This window comes from Vidua chalybeata, chromosome 1 (genome assembly GCF_026979565.1).
Source record: "Vidua chalybeata isolate OUT-0048 chromosome 1, bVidCha1 merged haplotype, whole genome shotgun sequence".
In the NCBI taxonomy this organism is placed as follows: domain Eukaryota; kingdom Metazoa; phylum Chordata; class Aves; order Passeriformes; family Viduidae; genus Vidua; species Vidua chalybeata.
Genome location: NC_071530.1, coordinates 70,989,168 through 71,005,178, shown reverse-complemented (window position 1 = coordinate 71,005,178; position 16,011 = coordinate 70,989,168). Strand labels below are relative to the sequence as shown.

General features: G+C 42.5%; 1 protein-coding gene across 4 annotated transcripts in view; it reads left to right on the top strand.

Moving 5' to 3' along the window:
* ZCCHC2 (zinc finger CCHC-type containing 2) overlaps nucleotides 1-8,949 on the top strand; it is a 45,481-nt gene extending 36,532 nt beyond the window's left edge. For 3 of the 4 annotated variants that reach the window (XM_053943720.1, XM_053943712.1, XM_053943699.1), the window contains 4 exons: nucleotides 773-867; nucleotides 3,642-3,770; nucleotides 4,455-5,963; nucleotides 6,938-8,949. In XM_053943720.1, coding sequence (XP_053799695.1) covers nucleotides 773-867; nucleotides 3,642-3,770; nucleotides 4,455-5,963; nucleotides 6,938-7,005 — 1,801 coding nt within the window. In that variant the 3' untranslated portion in view covers nucleotides 7,006-8,949. The remainder of the gene's footprint in view (nucleotides 1-772; nucleotides 868-3,641; nucleotides 3,771-4,454; nucleotides 5,964-6,937) is intronic. The other variant, XM_053943703.1, reaches the window with a different exon arrangement.
* Nucleotides 8,950-16,011: the final 7,062 nt, after the last annotated feature.

The window sequence follows — 16,011 nt, the reverse complement described above, 5'->3', positions numbered from 1 at the left end:
TTTCATTTGCTGTGCTGGCACAAGAGCTGGCATGGTGTGAGGCAAGGCTACATACAAATCCTTATTTTATATTCTGTAAAGAAGTAACTTGAAAAATAGAATTTTAAGTGAATGCATTAATTTCTCAAAATACTGCTTGGCATGTAATTAAAAGATGAAGAAGTGGAAGTACATTCTTAGCCAATACTAAATTGCCTTTTTCCCTTTATATTTATTTGAAACTTAAAAGATGTAAAGCTGTCCAGGATATACTGAAAATCAAATGAGGGTTGATGGCAACCTTTAACATAATGAAGTGAGTGGTAACTGGCTGAAAGGTCTTATTGAAGATAATTTGCACATCAGAGGGCTTCAGAACTTCCTGCAGGCTACACAACTCTGCACTGTGAGAAGTGAAAGCACTTCCACCCTTACCTAATACTCTGCCTACTTCCAAGTTTCCAGATGCTATTACACTAGACTGGTGTAGGGCTGCATTACACACATCAGCTTTCAAAAATTACTTTACTGTTTGCTGCTCCTGTTCCTTTTTCTTGTCTTTTCTTATATAGATCTTTATTCAAAGTATTTAGTAACGCTGCTTGTAGCTTAGTTCCTGGTATATTGCGCCATCAGCCTCTATTTAATTTTTTATTATTTCTTGGTATATCTATTAAATATGCATTTCTGGCCTGGAGTCACTGCCTTTGTTTCTAGTGTCATTCCATGTTCTTTCATGGTTGGTTATTTGTGCTCATGCATTTGCAAAAAAGCCATGAAATTTTTTACACAGGGAGAAAGCAAAGAAAACTGACTGCAGGTTGACTAACAGGAGCAATGGAGTTCGAGTTGCAGCATCGCAGCACATCCGTACTGGGACAGCAAAAGGTAAGGTGCTTTTTCCAAAGCTCTTAGTAAGAAACAGAACTTGCAGAACTTGATTTATTCGGGGCCTTCTGTAAAGGGGAGAGCACAAGTCTGAAAAATGTTCTGGTGCAAGTTGGTGTATTGGCAATCTAATTTGTGCTTTGACTTGCTATATAGAACGCACTAGACTCAGTCTTCTGTATCCAATTGCTTGGGGTGTGTGTCTTCATGCATAGGTGCTGTTGGGCTGTTGCTGCTCTTGGGCTACTGCTGTGGACATGGAGCATCTTGCCATTAGTGTGCTCTTTGCAGCCTACTAGTTTCTTCATATATTGTGTGATGGCCCACAAGAAACCTGTATAAAACCTGTGATGTGAACCATTGATGAACTGTAGTGTTTAAACAAAGTGACTGCTGAGCTACAGCACAGAACTGTGTATGCTGCCCTAGCAGGGTTTTCAGTTTAGGGTAATCCTAAATGTAGTGTCTAGCCCAAGACTTGTGTACATCAGTCAGTTGTAAGAAAAAATTGTATTTGTGTTCCTTTAGTAAACTGAGTCCCCAAGCTTTATTACAAATTTCTGAAGATCTGTGCTACCCATTGACTTCACCATCTTGGTGTTTTCTAAATTCCCACTATCAGTTGCGACCTTGCCTGTCTTACATGTAGTTCTTGTGACAGAAGGTTGACAGAGTTTGCCTTTTTTTACATCACCTAATTGGCATAAGTGTTGAAAGAACTCTTAAAAGTGCCTTGTCTTTCTGTTGCTTCCATTTGTGATACAATCTTGATTAAGCTTTCATTCTTTCTTCTCACCGCTTCTCACCTTGGAGAGTTCCAGCTGGATCCAGTTTGGAATTATTGACGTGTTTTATGGGCAGGTGTTTTTACCTTCTACAAACAGCATTTGAGTAAAACTTTTAAGAACTCACTGTTCACAATCTTAGCAAAATTAGAACAGTTTTGGAAAGCTATAGTTAAGGGCCGTTAAGCAGAAAACATACTCTACAGCAGAGCTCTGCTGCATGCATTTCTTAATGTTTTTGTTGTCAGGCAAAGCGCACTGAGTTTTATGAACTGACAATGACTTTAGGAGGGGGATGCAGTAGTGTGTAAGGGGAGACCTTATCACTCTCTGCAACCACCTCAAAGGAGTGTGTAGCCAGGTGGGGATTGGTCTCTTCTCCCAGGCAAACAGCAACAGGACAAGAGGACACAGACTTAAGCTGTGCCAGGGGTAGTTCAGGCTAGACATTAGCAAAAAATTAATCACAGAAAGAATGACTGGGCATTGGAATGGGCTGTCCAGGGAAGTGGTGGAGTCACCATCCTTGGAGGTGTTTTGAAAAAGACTGGATATATGGCACTTGGTGCCATGGTTTAACTGATTAGGTGGTGTTAGGCATAGGGACTTGTTCTCAGAGGTCTTTTCCAACATAGTTGATTGTCTGATTCTGCAAAGTTAGTAGGGAATGCTTTTCCATAGGAGTTCTGTTTGCTCACTACCGACCACTCTACAGATGTGAAACTGCCTCCTGTGAAACTGTTGGCTGTTTCAAAAAGAAGCTGTAACCCACAGGCTGGAAGCCATTAAATCCTGCTCAGAGACGAGTTTTCAACCTATGTATAAACATCAAATGTCTTTTGAGATACTTATTGGAGAAATAGTCTATGGGAAAAAAAAATAACAGTCTGAATCTCTGCCTAGGTTTATATATCCAGGCCTTGTTTGAAATGCTCTGTTTGAGTCTGTCATTCTTATCCTCATCATGTTTTCTTTCATTTTTTCCTCCCTATTTTGAGCTTGTCTGAAGCATTAGTTAGTTACAATGGTAACTTTTAAGACTAGATACGCTGTGATAAGCGCTTCAGACTCTGGGTCTTAGTGATCTCAGGTCCACAGTGAGGCTCCAGTTTATATAAGATGTTCAAAGTACTTGTTAAAATAATTTAATCAATTATGGGTTTAATTCAGGAAATTCCAAGAATTGAAGCATCAAGGCAACTTTTTGGTGAGCCATCCCAACCTGTTAAACTTCCAGTAGCAATAAAAAATGGGGAATTTTTTATAAATTATTATCATAATTTGTGTTCTAATTTTTGTCCTGAGGTTTTGCTAACCAAGGTTTTGTGGGCTGGGGTTTCCAGCTTGTGTCTGTCATAGATTCTGAGAGAGGGTGCATTTGTCATTCTTCTTCCCCTCTGAGGCTGAATTTGAAAGCCAAACCATAGTAGCTACCCACCCTGAGGGCAGTTTCCAGCAAAAGAGTGTCTTATGATCTATTCAGAATTTAGAAAACAGTTTACCACTTTTTCAGTTCACCTCTTTTTCTTTAAACAGGATTTGTTGATAGAGTTTGGTTAAAGCCTGTTCTAGAAGAGTGAGTTGTGAAGTGGTGCATTGTTTTGCCATGTCCTGCTGAGTTAGCTTCCTGTCACCGAGGAGCGCTGCAGCTCTGCCAGCAGAAATGCTGGATCACTACTGTTCAGAGGAAATCAGTGCTTTCCAGTATAAACATCACAGGAATAATTCAGGATCATCATTCTTTTCACTGCTTTGCATAAATATCAATTTTCAGTATCACCTTCTTTAACACCAAAGATTCACTCATCACAAATTTAGGGACGAGACCAGTCCTGAGTGCTGGGAATGGAAGTGACAGGAATACGGGGGACAGATGCAATTAAGTAGGGACAGGCAAAAATCTCAACTAGCGGGAGATGTGAGAAAACCAAAATAACCTCACTTCCATACACTGAGATCAAAAATAAAACTGACAACTTTTATTTTTAGATCTGAATTTGGATGCTGGATCTGGTCATGATACGTGTGGAGAAACATCATCTGAAAGTTACAGCTCTCCTTCTAGTCCACGACATGATGGACAGGAAAGCTTTGATAGTGAAGAAGAAAAAGACAGAGGTTGTATTTATGAAGAGTGTGCATGAATGCCTTTATTCCTAGACTTTCTTGCATTTATTTTAGTTAGTTTTTCAGTTTGATTAGGTACTTTGTTTTCTGAACTAGCCACAGAATACATTTTTCTTTGTGGATTTCATGACTGGGCAGTTTGAGGGCTTCTAGCACTGTTTAAATACCAGAGTTTTAGGTTACTAAACCTGTGCCATAATTTTTTGGCCTCAATGATACAGCTCTCTTGAGAAATTTCCACAGTACAATAATGTGGAAAACTTTGGCCTGAAAGGGGCTGGGTTTATATGAAATTATGTGTGGCATGTCCAGGAGCTCCGTCTTTTTGTACTGACAATTTGCCACTCCCTCCAAATTTAAATAATCTGTGTTAATATCTTTCTAGACAGATGCAAATTCCTAAATCACTGTGTCCTGCTCTTCACATTTGCAGATATGCACAAGTCAAAGACACAGTAGCTAGTTGGGCAGGTGGATACAGGCAAGTCATGAAGATGGACCTAGCTTAATTTGGATGAATGAAAAGAATCTCGAAGTTGTCACAGTTTAGGAAGACATAACTGTCATTCATGTCGTCAAACTCAATAGATTTTATATGGGTAAATGGGTCCAGGGCATGATTCTCTGTTGCTTAAGATTCATTCTTCTGACTTACAAATGCTTTTGTCCCCACAGATACAGACAGCAATTCTGAGGACTCTGGGAATCAAAATACAACCAGGTTTACAGGCTACAGTGCTGTCAGTTCATCAAATATGAGCAAATCATCTGCTCAGATTTCTTCAGTGAATAATGAAAATGGGAGCCTTTCAGAAGATCCTTTGAATGCAAAGTTTCAGCATATTTCCTTCATGCCTGCCTTACACTGTGTGATGCACAGCGCTGCCCAAAAGCCTGAAGCAGTTGTCCCACCACCCATATCTGCAGATGGTAAAACCATGGGAATGCTGGTTACCACGCCTGTCGCTGTGTCGCCAGTGAGAGAGGCTGCGAATTCCCCTCCTGCGGGAATGGGCCCAGTGACCTCTGGTGAACCTGAGAAACGCCTTGAGCTCATGGCTTCCCCTTTGCCAGTCCCATCCTCTTTCCTTCCACATTCTGTCCAGCCTGGTAGCCCTGCTTTGCATTTGGCAATACATAGGTTGAAAATCCCCTCTCCACAGGGATCATCAGAAAGTTGCACAGTTAATGGACCACAGCAGCCGACAGGAAGCTTAAGTATTGGATCACCAAATACTGCCTTTATCCCAGTCCACAATCCAGGTAGTTTCCCAGGATCCCCAGTTCCTACTACAGATCCCATCACAAAACCTGCATCCCAGGTGGTAGGACTGAATCAAATGGTGCCTCACATTGAGGGAAACCCAGGAGCAATCCCTCAGCCTACCAATCTCAAGGTAGTTCTTCCAGCAGCTGGTCTCTCCACAGCAGCACCGCCACCTCCACCAGCTTCGTTCGCTTTGCCAGGCAGCCCTCACGCTACCAGTGTGTTGCCCAACCAGAATACAAACGTGCTGAGCACTGGAGCAACTTCCTCACCACCTCAGTCCGCTGGCCTTGGTGTTGGTCAGGTCCAGTCCACTGTTCCTCCTGCAATCCCGACACACACGCCAGGCCCTGCCCCCAGCCCAAGCCCCGCTCTAACACACAGCACTGCACAGAGTGACAGCACATCCTACATAAACGCTGTTGGGAATAATAACACTAACGGGACAATGTTACCTCCGCAGCAGTTGGGATCTGGCCCTTGCGGTTCTTGTGGACGTAGGTGTAGCTGTGGGACCAATGGCAGCCTTCAGATTAATAGCTATTTTTATCATAACCCACTTCATGGACAAGTCTACAGAGTTCCATCTTTCTTCACTCTGCCATCACTTTGCAATGGCAGCTACCTCAATCAAGCACATCAAAGCAATGGAACACAACTTCCGTTCTTCCTGCCTCAGTCTCCGTATGCAAATGGGCTTATGCATGACCCAGTGATGGGAAGCCAAGCCAACTATGGTATGCAGCAGATGGCAGGATTTGGGAGGTTCTATCCTGTATATCCAGCACCTAACGTAGTTGCCAACACAAATGGGTCGGGACCCAAGAAGAATGGGAATGTTTCATGTTACAATTGTGGTGTAAGTGGACACTATGCGCAGGACTGTAAGCAGTCATCCATGGAGGCCAGTCAACAAGGTAATCACGATAACTCCCAGCGGACTTGCTTTTGAGTTTGGTAGTTTCTCTTTACCTTTCTGAATGTGCTGTTTCTGGTCTTGCAGAAAGGTGTGCGTGCGTGTGTATGTTTCGTGTAAATGGTTGTGCACTAGTGACCTGCTCTAAAACTGCAAAGTATCCTATCTCTGCCTGAAAATCTTGTAGAACAGTGCAAGGGAATGGGGTTCACAGCATGAAGTTGAAAATGGGTTCAGAGCTGGAAAGTAAAATGATACCAGTCCTAAATTGTCATTATTTTTTCACTGGTTTGGTTTTGGCATTGAGACTTGCATGTTGTTTTAATTTTCCCATTCATTGGGGTGCTTTTTGAGAGAATTCATTGGCAAAAAGAAATCAGTTATTGTTTATGATATGACCTTGGATTCCTTAAGCTTCTGAGAATTGAAAGAAAAACCAATAGACTGGCCATTTGATATTTAATGTTTTCTAGGGCTTACCTTTGCACAATCAGCCATCCTTCTGTGCCCCATCATGCCCCATTTAACTTTTCAGACAAGTTGCAGCAAAAAGGCAGAAACTAATTGGAGATAAATATAAAAGGAATAGCTTCCATTTCTCTCTCCGTCCAGAAGAATGGGGAAAATGCAGCGTTTGCATCGAGCACAATCTATTTTTGATTCTTGCCCTCGTTCCCATTCTGACTTGAGTAGTTTGATTGGACCGGAACAGGAAAGATGGACCTTGGTTGGGACTATCTTTTCACTTTTCCAGTAGAGCTCAAGTCCTGTATCTACACTCTGTACCTTTTTTTTTAAACTTACAGTTCTAGAAAGAGGATGAAAGAAAATAGGATAAAGTCTGAGGACCTACTTTAAAAGGACTGGAGGATGATAGTGCCTTTTGAAGAGCATGTCCATTTTGATACCTTGTAGTGGTTTTGTAATCCATTTTAATTGTGAGCAGTGACTTAGTAGTTCTCTTTCCTGTTTTAGGCACTTACAGACTGAGATACGCACCTCCCCCTCCCCCTTCCAATGATACCTTGGATTCTGCAGACTGAAACAAGTAAACATTGCCTACTTAAACTGAAGCTTGGGAATTTGGGGGAAGGTGTGTGTGGGAGGGGGAGGTTGATCTTGTGTTTTGGGACATTCCCGGTTTTATATTCTTTTGGAATTTTTCATTGCTTTTGCACCTCTGTTCCGTACAAAAGAAGAAGGCTGAGTCCCTGGTCTCCTCCTGGTTCTACAAGAGGCTTGCGTAATGCATGTAATTCACACACACAGCCAAACAATCAGACAGAGCATTCGAACCATGCTTTTGCACTGAAGACTTGAGACATGTGCAATGTTTACTGCAGTTTAAAAACAAAAAATTCCTCTGACCTCTGACATCACTGGTGGAGCAGTCATATAGTGAAAGAAGAAACTTGGTCATGTTCCCTACCACAATCTTCTTCCCTCCCCAATCTCCTTATGCTGCTGTTTTCTTTACTTTCCCTGGTTGTCCACGTGGATTCGTTGGATTTGCATGAATGTTTAGCAGTTCATACAGACCCTACCCGTACTCTAAATTTAATGCTCATGAATTGAGGGGAGATGTTCAAACATCCTTTTAGCAGAGTCCAAAGGAAAACACGATAGTGTATGTGTACTATACCTGATAGTAATACAGATACGCAGCTCTCGAAAGGGCCAAACAAATGAAAATACATAGAACAGAAAGGGGCTGAAACTGTGTGGACTGGAACAGATTTAGAAAAATGAACGAGCTTAAATTGACAGATTTTTCTTCCCTTGTAGCTTTTTAGCCTGTATGTTCAGCAACAAAGGTGAAAAAAATGGTATGAATGTTGTACTCAGTGTGTTTGCATTTGTAATGAAAGTTGACAGCATTTTTTCCTTTTTTAAAGCTATTCTACATCGTGTCAACACAGAATGAACATTACTTGATTGAATATTTTTTTCCTAAACTATTACAGTGTTGCATTGTACTTAGAATGTAAATGTTTTATTTCAAATTGAACAAAAGCTATGGTTTTCTACAAAATAGTCAGGTATTAGTATTAGAACCTGTCTACCAAATAGGAAATTCACTATTTTATAACAATTTACCACTATGCGTAATTACGGTATAATGTGAAAGACTGAAATGAGTGTTAAGATGGTATTAAACATGTCAGTATCATGAGTAAGTAAGTTTAATGCTGCTGTATTTTTTATTTTATTTTTAAAAGCCAATATATGTACTAAATTGCTTCCAGGTAATATTTGATTTCCTAAAGTGCACTGAGGTTATCTGGAAGACGAGTGTGTTTTTTGACTGCTGCATTCAACACCGATGAACAACTACCACTGTATATCCATAAGGTTTGGCATTCCTCACAGTTCATGGCAGAAATGTTTTTTTCTTAAAATCAGACCCAGTGTCCGGTAGAGGGATGAAATAAAAATCAATCTTTGGTTCAGCTGTCTAATAAATTGCTAAACAAACAAAAAACTTGAAGAAAAAAAAAAAAAGCTTGATTACTACATTTCTTCATAGATAGCATTTATATTTATAGCACCAGTGTACATTTTGAAACTTTTTTCTTGGGGAGGGGGGAAGGGGAGGGAGGTAGATGAAAGCTTTAATTTAAAAAAAAAAAAAAAGTTTAAGTAGTAAATGAAAATTATTTTGATTAAAATTTTTATTTGATCTGGGTATTTTTGGACCACTTGAAATGACTGAACTGCGTTTGAGTTGAAGTGAGGGTGTTAAACCACCAATGGACTTGTATTGTGAATTACCTGCCAGTTGTACTTTATGGAACTTATTTTATGATTTAAAATACTGTACTGTAAATAGGAGGTATGTTACCTTCTCTTTATTTGTATGTTTACCATATACTTTGATATTTGAAATGTACTGGAAAGGTCACTTATATTTCTAGAAGAGATTGGATTTTATGCAACCTTTTTCCTTGAATTAACAGCAATAAAAAAAAAAAGAAAAAAAGTACCTGTGTGCATGTACTGTCCTTTATCACTGAGAATGATGAATTGCTGCTGCTGGGTATAGGGATGGGATGATGGAAGGTTTTGGCAAGTTACCATTTTGGTTGGAATTTATTACTTTTGAGGCAAAGCTAAGAATATTTGACTTACACTGAGGTCAGTCTTGTGTCTGAAGTTAAGATACTGTATCTCGATTTAAACTTCTCTAAGATATAGCACATCTGGTAGAAACAGGTTGCCCTTGTGTGATAGACCCAAGACTTGGACCTCAGCCCTTTCAGAACAGGTAAGCCTGTCCTAACCTGATGGCTCCTGGATTTGGCCTAAAATCCAGGTTAAATGTGCTATTTTTTTGTTTTACTGCCATGCAAATAATGTGTGTCCTAGTCCTGTAGTGACCAGAATGCGAGACCTTCTATTTCTAAAATAAATGGAAGGGCACCAGAAGTTGCTAGGAGTAGGAAAGAAGCTTAGAAAAATTTGCCTAATCAGGGCAGTTGAAGGGTCTGCTAGGAATACAGTGTCTGGATGTACTTGAGTTGTACTTAGGAAGAGAAGGGTACTGAGGACTCTGATCTCACTCTGCTGTAAAGAGTACTTCTCTTCCTACTATTTGGCTGTGGTTTATCTATGGAGCCACGTGCCACAGTCTACCTTGGATTTTTATCCCATATTACTCCCAGAACAACCTACTTCTGGAGAAACCAGCTCAGGTGATGAGGAGGCTGAAAGTTGCCCATGAACCCAACCTTTCAGGCAATTCCCATAATCATGGTAAGGTACTGAACCCAGGAGTCACACAGACACCGTCACAGTTTCCATTACTGCAAGTGGCTCATGTCCCTTCCCTGGACTCAAGGGAGTGCAAATACCTATCCAAGGAGTTTGTGAATGGTGATGCTACTCTAAAAATGCCATCTGCTACTTACAATGCCATCTTGAATTGCTGGTATATTTGTTTCCCTCTGTGCTGCAAGCAGCCCTGACTTCGACAGATCCTGGCTGGATTCAGTTTAGAAGTGTAAAAATACGTACCCTGTGGCACAGCGAACAGCAGAAACACCTCATACTTCTGGTGCTTGATTTGCTGGAGAGCTGACAGCACTTGTACCTGGCTGTCCTCTCTGGCTGTACCACTGCTGTCTGTGCAATCAGGTTTCACTCCAGCTGCAGCTCCAGAGATTCTCTGTCCTGCAGAGTGGCTTGGAAGCTGCTGAATACCCAAAAGATAAATGAGAAAATCCCACTAGTTGGTTGGCCTGAGCAGCTATCCAGGCTGTCCAGGAGTGACTCCTGAGTCAGCGCTGCTCCTGGTTTGCAGTGCTGCTCTGGATTGGAACCATTTGGTTCCTAACCTGGAAGAAAAAATGAGTAATGAGGCAGGCATGGAAAGGATTGGAAGGAGGGAGCACAAGGAAGTGTGATGATGCACGCTGCTTGCTGTGGCTGAACAGATGGCCTCGTTTTCCCAGCTAAGTGACCTTTGGATGGCAGGGATGGCCTAGTGCCTAGGTCTTGGCTTAAGTGGTATTACTGGAGAGGTGAAGGAACAGAGCAACTCCGTGTTCTGCCAAGGCAGAGGGGAAGTAAAAAGGTGGGGAAAGGTACACTGAGAACTGCAGAACTTGACCGGTGCCAAGCTACAGTTTTAGAGAGATGGAATTACTATCGTAGTTTGTTTCAGCTTTGCTCATGGTGTGAGCCTCTGGAGGTGTGCTGGCCTGGGCCTCCTGAGGCTGCTTTCCTGAAATAAGTTTGCCTAAATTCTGCACACAGAAAAAATGAGCTTTGGGCAACAGAGCTTCCTGCTCAGGGCTGGTAACTGCAGCTGCTGGAGTCGGGCACAATATATATAAAGGCCACGTGGACTGCCCTTGTGCTTGGGGGGAAGAAGAGGTGTCCTAAAGGTACAGTTATGAGTTCATACTATAGCTCAAGTGCTGTCTCGGTTTTGGGGAACAGACCTATAGTCCTGTGCTCCTTGCATGAGGGAGGAAGGAAAAGCACATCTTGGAGCATTATGCTGGGGGAGCACGTTGCCTCTCTGCCCATGGCCGAATTCCTCAACCACCAATCAAAGTAAAACAGGGTTCTCATTTTGGACCAGCTTTTGAGCTGACAGCAGCAGACAGAGTCAAATTAAACTGTACATGTGGTAGATTAGAGATCAGAATGTATGAACACCTGTATTTGGTCTGGTTGAAAGGCCACTTATGCCCACAGCCTCTCACCAACATTGATCAGCAGCAGATATTTCAGAAAAAAAGTACTTCTAATACAAAGAAGAGAAAGACAAGTGGTAATTATTGCAAACGTTGCCTAGCAAAATAACACATGCCAGGTTCATCCTCACAATAGGTGGCAGCATAACTCCACCAGTGGAATATATGGGAACTTGTAAGTACCACTTAAGATGACAGAAATCACAGAATTTTCTGAGTTGGAAGGGCTCCACAAGGATCATCGAGTCCAAGTAATCAAACCCACGACTTTGGTGTTATTGGCACCATGCTTTGACAGCTGAGTTAATCTCAAATGCTTCAGTTTAACTTGGTTTTAGCATCTTCATGACATCTAAATAAGCTTTGACTTGTGATTTTGTAATGCTCGTTTCTGCTGAGTTTTCTCATGTTTATGTATTTTCTCACATGATGAGCATACTACTTGTTACCTCTCAAAAAAATAAGAATGGTAACTGTGTGGCCAGCAGATGGAGGGAGGTGATTCTGCCCCTCTATACCTCTGTGGTTAGATCCCAGCTGGAGTACTGTGTCCAGCTCTGGGACAGCTCCCTAACTAAAGGATGTGAACCTTGAGTCCAGAGAAGGGCCATGAAAGATGAGCGGAAGGCTGGAGCACCTCTCCTATGAGGAAAGGCTGGAAAAGCTGGGGGTGTTCAGCTTGGAGAAAAGAAGGCTCTGAGGAGACCTTATTGTGGCCTCTGATATTTCAAGGGTGCCTACCAGGAAGGTGGTTTTAAACTAAAGGAAGGATGGTTTAGATAAGATATTAGGAAGAAATTCTTTACTCTGTGGGTGGTAAAACACTGGCATGGGATGCCCAGAGAGGAGGTAGGTGCCCCATCCCATTCAAACATTCAGGCAGGGTAGGGCTCTGAGCAACCTGATCTAGTGGAAGGTGTCCCTACTCATTGCACGGAGGTTGGAATAGAGGACCTTTAAAGGTCCCTGCCAACCCAAACAAGAGCTAGAATAGCCGAGGTGTCATAATGAAGACACAGAGAATTGCAGCTGGATGTGGAGGCTGTGTCTTAAGAACTATTGAGGATTAAAAAGGTTCTAGATGCTTGCATTCATACAATGAGAATTGCTTTCTGAGCACTGTGAAGGTTTTTTGTTTTTTGTTTTTTTTTTTTTTTTTCCTGGAGTAATTCCTGAGGCAGTTTGGTTATCTTTGAGGATAATGTCTTACTTACCTCTCTCTACTTAGCCTGAAGGTTCACAGATTTATCTGGAATATCTCATGCTTGGGAACATTTTGCCCAAGAATCAGAACATAATAAAACTATTATTTTTAATGTTGATATGTGTTCCCTGACTGGTGTACACAGTCATCGTTACATGAATGAGTCAATAGCACAAGGTACAAAAGGAGAGGCTGAAAAAAAGTGCTGAACTTGGAAAAGGAAAGCTGTATCTTAACCACTTGTGCATTCATCTTGGAACTATCCTCTGATCTAAAATGTCCATTTTTTATTGACTTTTAAAGTATTTTTTTTTCCTGAGGCAGAGGATTTTGAAGATGGATACAAAGATAAGAATTAACTCCTACCAATGCTCATTGGTGTGACTACAGAAAGATGGGGATCGTTGCATTAAAAACTTACTTGCCACTTAGCTTTGGTGTTAAAATGCTGCTTAGGAACATCTTTTAAAAAATTATGGGATACATAATAAAATACAATTTATATAATCAAATATTACATTAAAATATTCTTTTACATCATTTGTAGTTTGATGCCATTTCAACATCAGATTTTTTTCTTCTTTTGACCAAAACTAAGATTTGAAACTGATGGCATGTCTAGGCTGAGTGAATATAATGTATAAAAGTAATTGTATAAAAGTAATTGTGTTGCTATCAGGATGCTCCTTTCCTTTCTTTAAAATGTTTTTTACAGGATATGTACATGCCTCAGCAAAAGAGCAGACAGCTTAGCAATTGCAAGACTTCTGGATGAAAGCATCATGGGACTTATTTTAATTGCTCCTTTAAGACCAGATTGGCTCTGAGGTACATCTTGCCATGGCCTCCTGGGTATTTCAAATGAGGCATGTACATCCTGGCCTATGTCAGTGTACAAAATAAAGATCACAGATGAAAAGAGCAGTAACATGAGGAGAGGAGGGCAGGGGAAAGCAACAGCAGCACCAAAAAATAGGAACAGGCACTGGGGAGAGACAATTTCCACACATCACTTGATTTCTTACCACAGCTCAGATCAATTTCATAGCACAGAACTTCAAAGAGCAACTGCATCAATTTGGTACAAAAGCAGCTGAATTCTGCATGTCACCCAGTGCAGTTGGCCAGAGTTGGCCAGATCAGACACATGACAGAGGAGATGAGCCCTTCCAGCAATCTGCACAGGGCTGAGTTATGTGGACATGGGACAGACTAGAACAATACATTCAAAACCTTATAATGTGTTCATAATTGTTATGGCTACACAGAGCTAACTAAGACACTCTTCTGAGTGTTGTCACCCTTTGATTTTTTTTTTTTCCCCCATTTCTCATTTATGTGTTTGCTGGAGGTTTTTTTCATCTCACTTTTGCCCTGGTTAGCCTTTCTCTTTCCCATGTGTGCTAAAGCCATGCACATGAAGGTGACAGAGACTGTAATGTTATGGTTCATGGTTTAAACATTGTTATGAAGGACATGGAGGGCCATTTGAAATGCTTTAATCTGTGATAGGGAAACTCCCAAATGATAGTACAACTTGCTAATTCAAACTAAAATAACCAGTGCAAGAGGGTAGCTATCAGAGTCTGAGCCTGTGCCAGTGCCTGCCATTGCAAAGGCAGCTAAATGGGAGCTGGGACTTTGCACTGCACACTGAAAACACATTTTTCTCCCTTTCTGAGGAAGGATATCTCATTTCTAGCATGTTCTTAGTTGGAGGAGGCAAAGAACAGGATGTTAATTCAGAGTTAAACAGGAAAGCAAATGTGCTTGGATACTCTACAACTAAAGCTTGATTCCCAAAGGCTGTCAAGCCTCCAGCACCACTGGGGAGAGCAGCTGCCCTGAGGTGACAAAGCTGTCACTTTGTCCAAGCCAGAGATGTCTAGCCAAGCTGCTGGAGACTAACAACAGCATTTCCCTAAGTTTTGTTCTTCACTGTGGAAGGGACTGTTATAGTGCTTTAATTGCCATCTATTGCCAGCAGGTTCCTAATGCTCATGCCTGTATGGGACAGCTGGTGGGAAGGTGCTGTGCTTCACTGCCCAGTGCAGATGTGAGAGGAGCAGGGTGCTCATGCTCTGACCAGCACTCTGCCTTCAGGCTCAGGATGTGGGGACCACTGCCCAAAACCTGGCATGGGAGCTTGAAGAAAGAGAATGCTGATGTTCCATTTCTGAAACTTTTTCAGGCACCTGTGTGAGCCGTGTTTTCATTTGTACCAACAGCCCCATCAGCAAAGACAACAGGAGCATGAGGTGTTTAGTTCACTTCAGCAGGGACCATCCTGTGGCTTGCAGGTTACATCTCAACCTGCGTTTAGCTGGTGATCTGCCCTCACTTTCCTGCTCTTTCCAGAGCACCTGGGTCCCCCTCGGGCAGGGGAATGCCACCTCCTGGCCAGTGGCAGGTGACGCGCACAGCACTTCAGAGCAGGTTTTGATTTGCACATGGGTGGGGGTGAGCATCCTGCTGGCAGAGGAGTGGGTGCTGTGATCAGGAGCCACGGGGCACCACAACTGCTTGCTGGTGGTCTGTGCTACAGAAGCTTCATTTACAAACTTCAATTGTTTCTGGGTTTGGATCTATTTTAAAAGCACCTAGCCAATGGTCTTCCTGCAAGCAAGTAGAGCCTGGATTGGGATGCAGTAGGTCAAGTCAGCCTGACATTTCCAATAGTGTGTATAGCCAGACTGTGGGCTCCAAGAAAATTTAACCATTTATTTGGGCCCTTCTTTAATTTCCCAGAAATGCCTTCTTGATTTATGCTCTAAAGTTTCATCTTTCAGTGCACATCTTTAACCAGTTTGAGACAACTTCCATATTCAAAAGACTTTAGTGCTTCAGGCTTTCTCAGTCAGAGGGAAGGTGATGGGAGCCCTCTCCCCTTCCCACTGGGTGTTGTCACTCACCCTGCATTTTTCAGCCTTTTTTTGTTTGGAAATGTATCTAGTTTCCTTCTGAACTCTTTAAAGCTCCTTACTTCAATGACAGACATGTGTAACACATTCCATATGCTCTCTTCCCTTTGGTCCGTGAACTCTTCCCGTCTGTCTCTGATGGAGGGACATGCCAGGTTCCTCCTGTTGCCACTTAAAAGCTGGGAAGTGCCCTTAGTTCTTTAATAAAATTAAACAAAATTAATTTTGCTTCAAATGCTCGCTCTCTCGAGCCGCATACAGCCTCGCTTTGCTCTGCATAGGTGTTTGCATATTGTGCCCCTGTTGTTCCATCCATGCCAGGATATTATTTTTACAGCTGGCCGTGCCTTTGATAGAGGGAAACGTGAGAGTTTAAAGGCAGCAGAGGGAGGGATGGATGGCGGGGAGCCACCACAGCTGCCTGTGCTGTCCTGAGTGGGAGCTGCGCCGCGCCGACTGCTGTGCGGAGCGGAGCACCAGTGGGGCGGCTGCTCGGCAAAGCACGAGGGGAAAACAAGCCAAAGCTGATGCAACGTGAACAGCTGGGCCTTGGGGGCACTAATGGGCCTCAATGAGCCTGCCCAGCCTCCCATGGGCCCAGCAGCCCCAGTTCAGCTCAGCCAGGGGCTTTGGTGCTGCTTGGTTGGTGCTGTCCGTGTGCCTCATCCTGCCTATGTGCTGGCCAGGTCTTCCCACGTGGGTCTCAGGCCCATATTTTGGGTA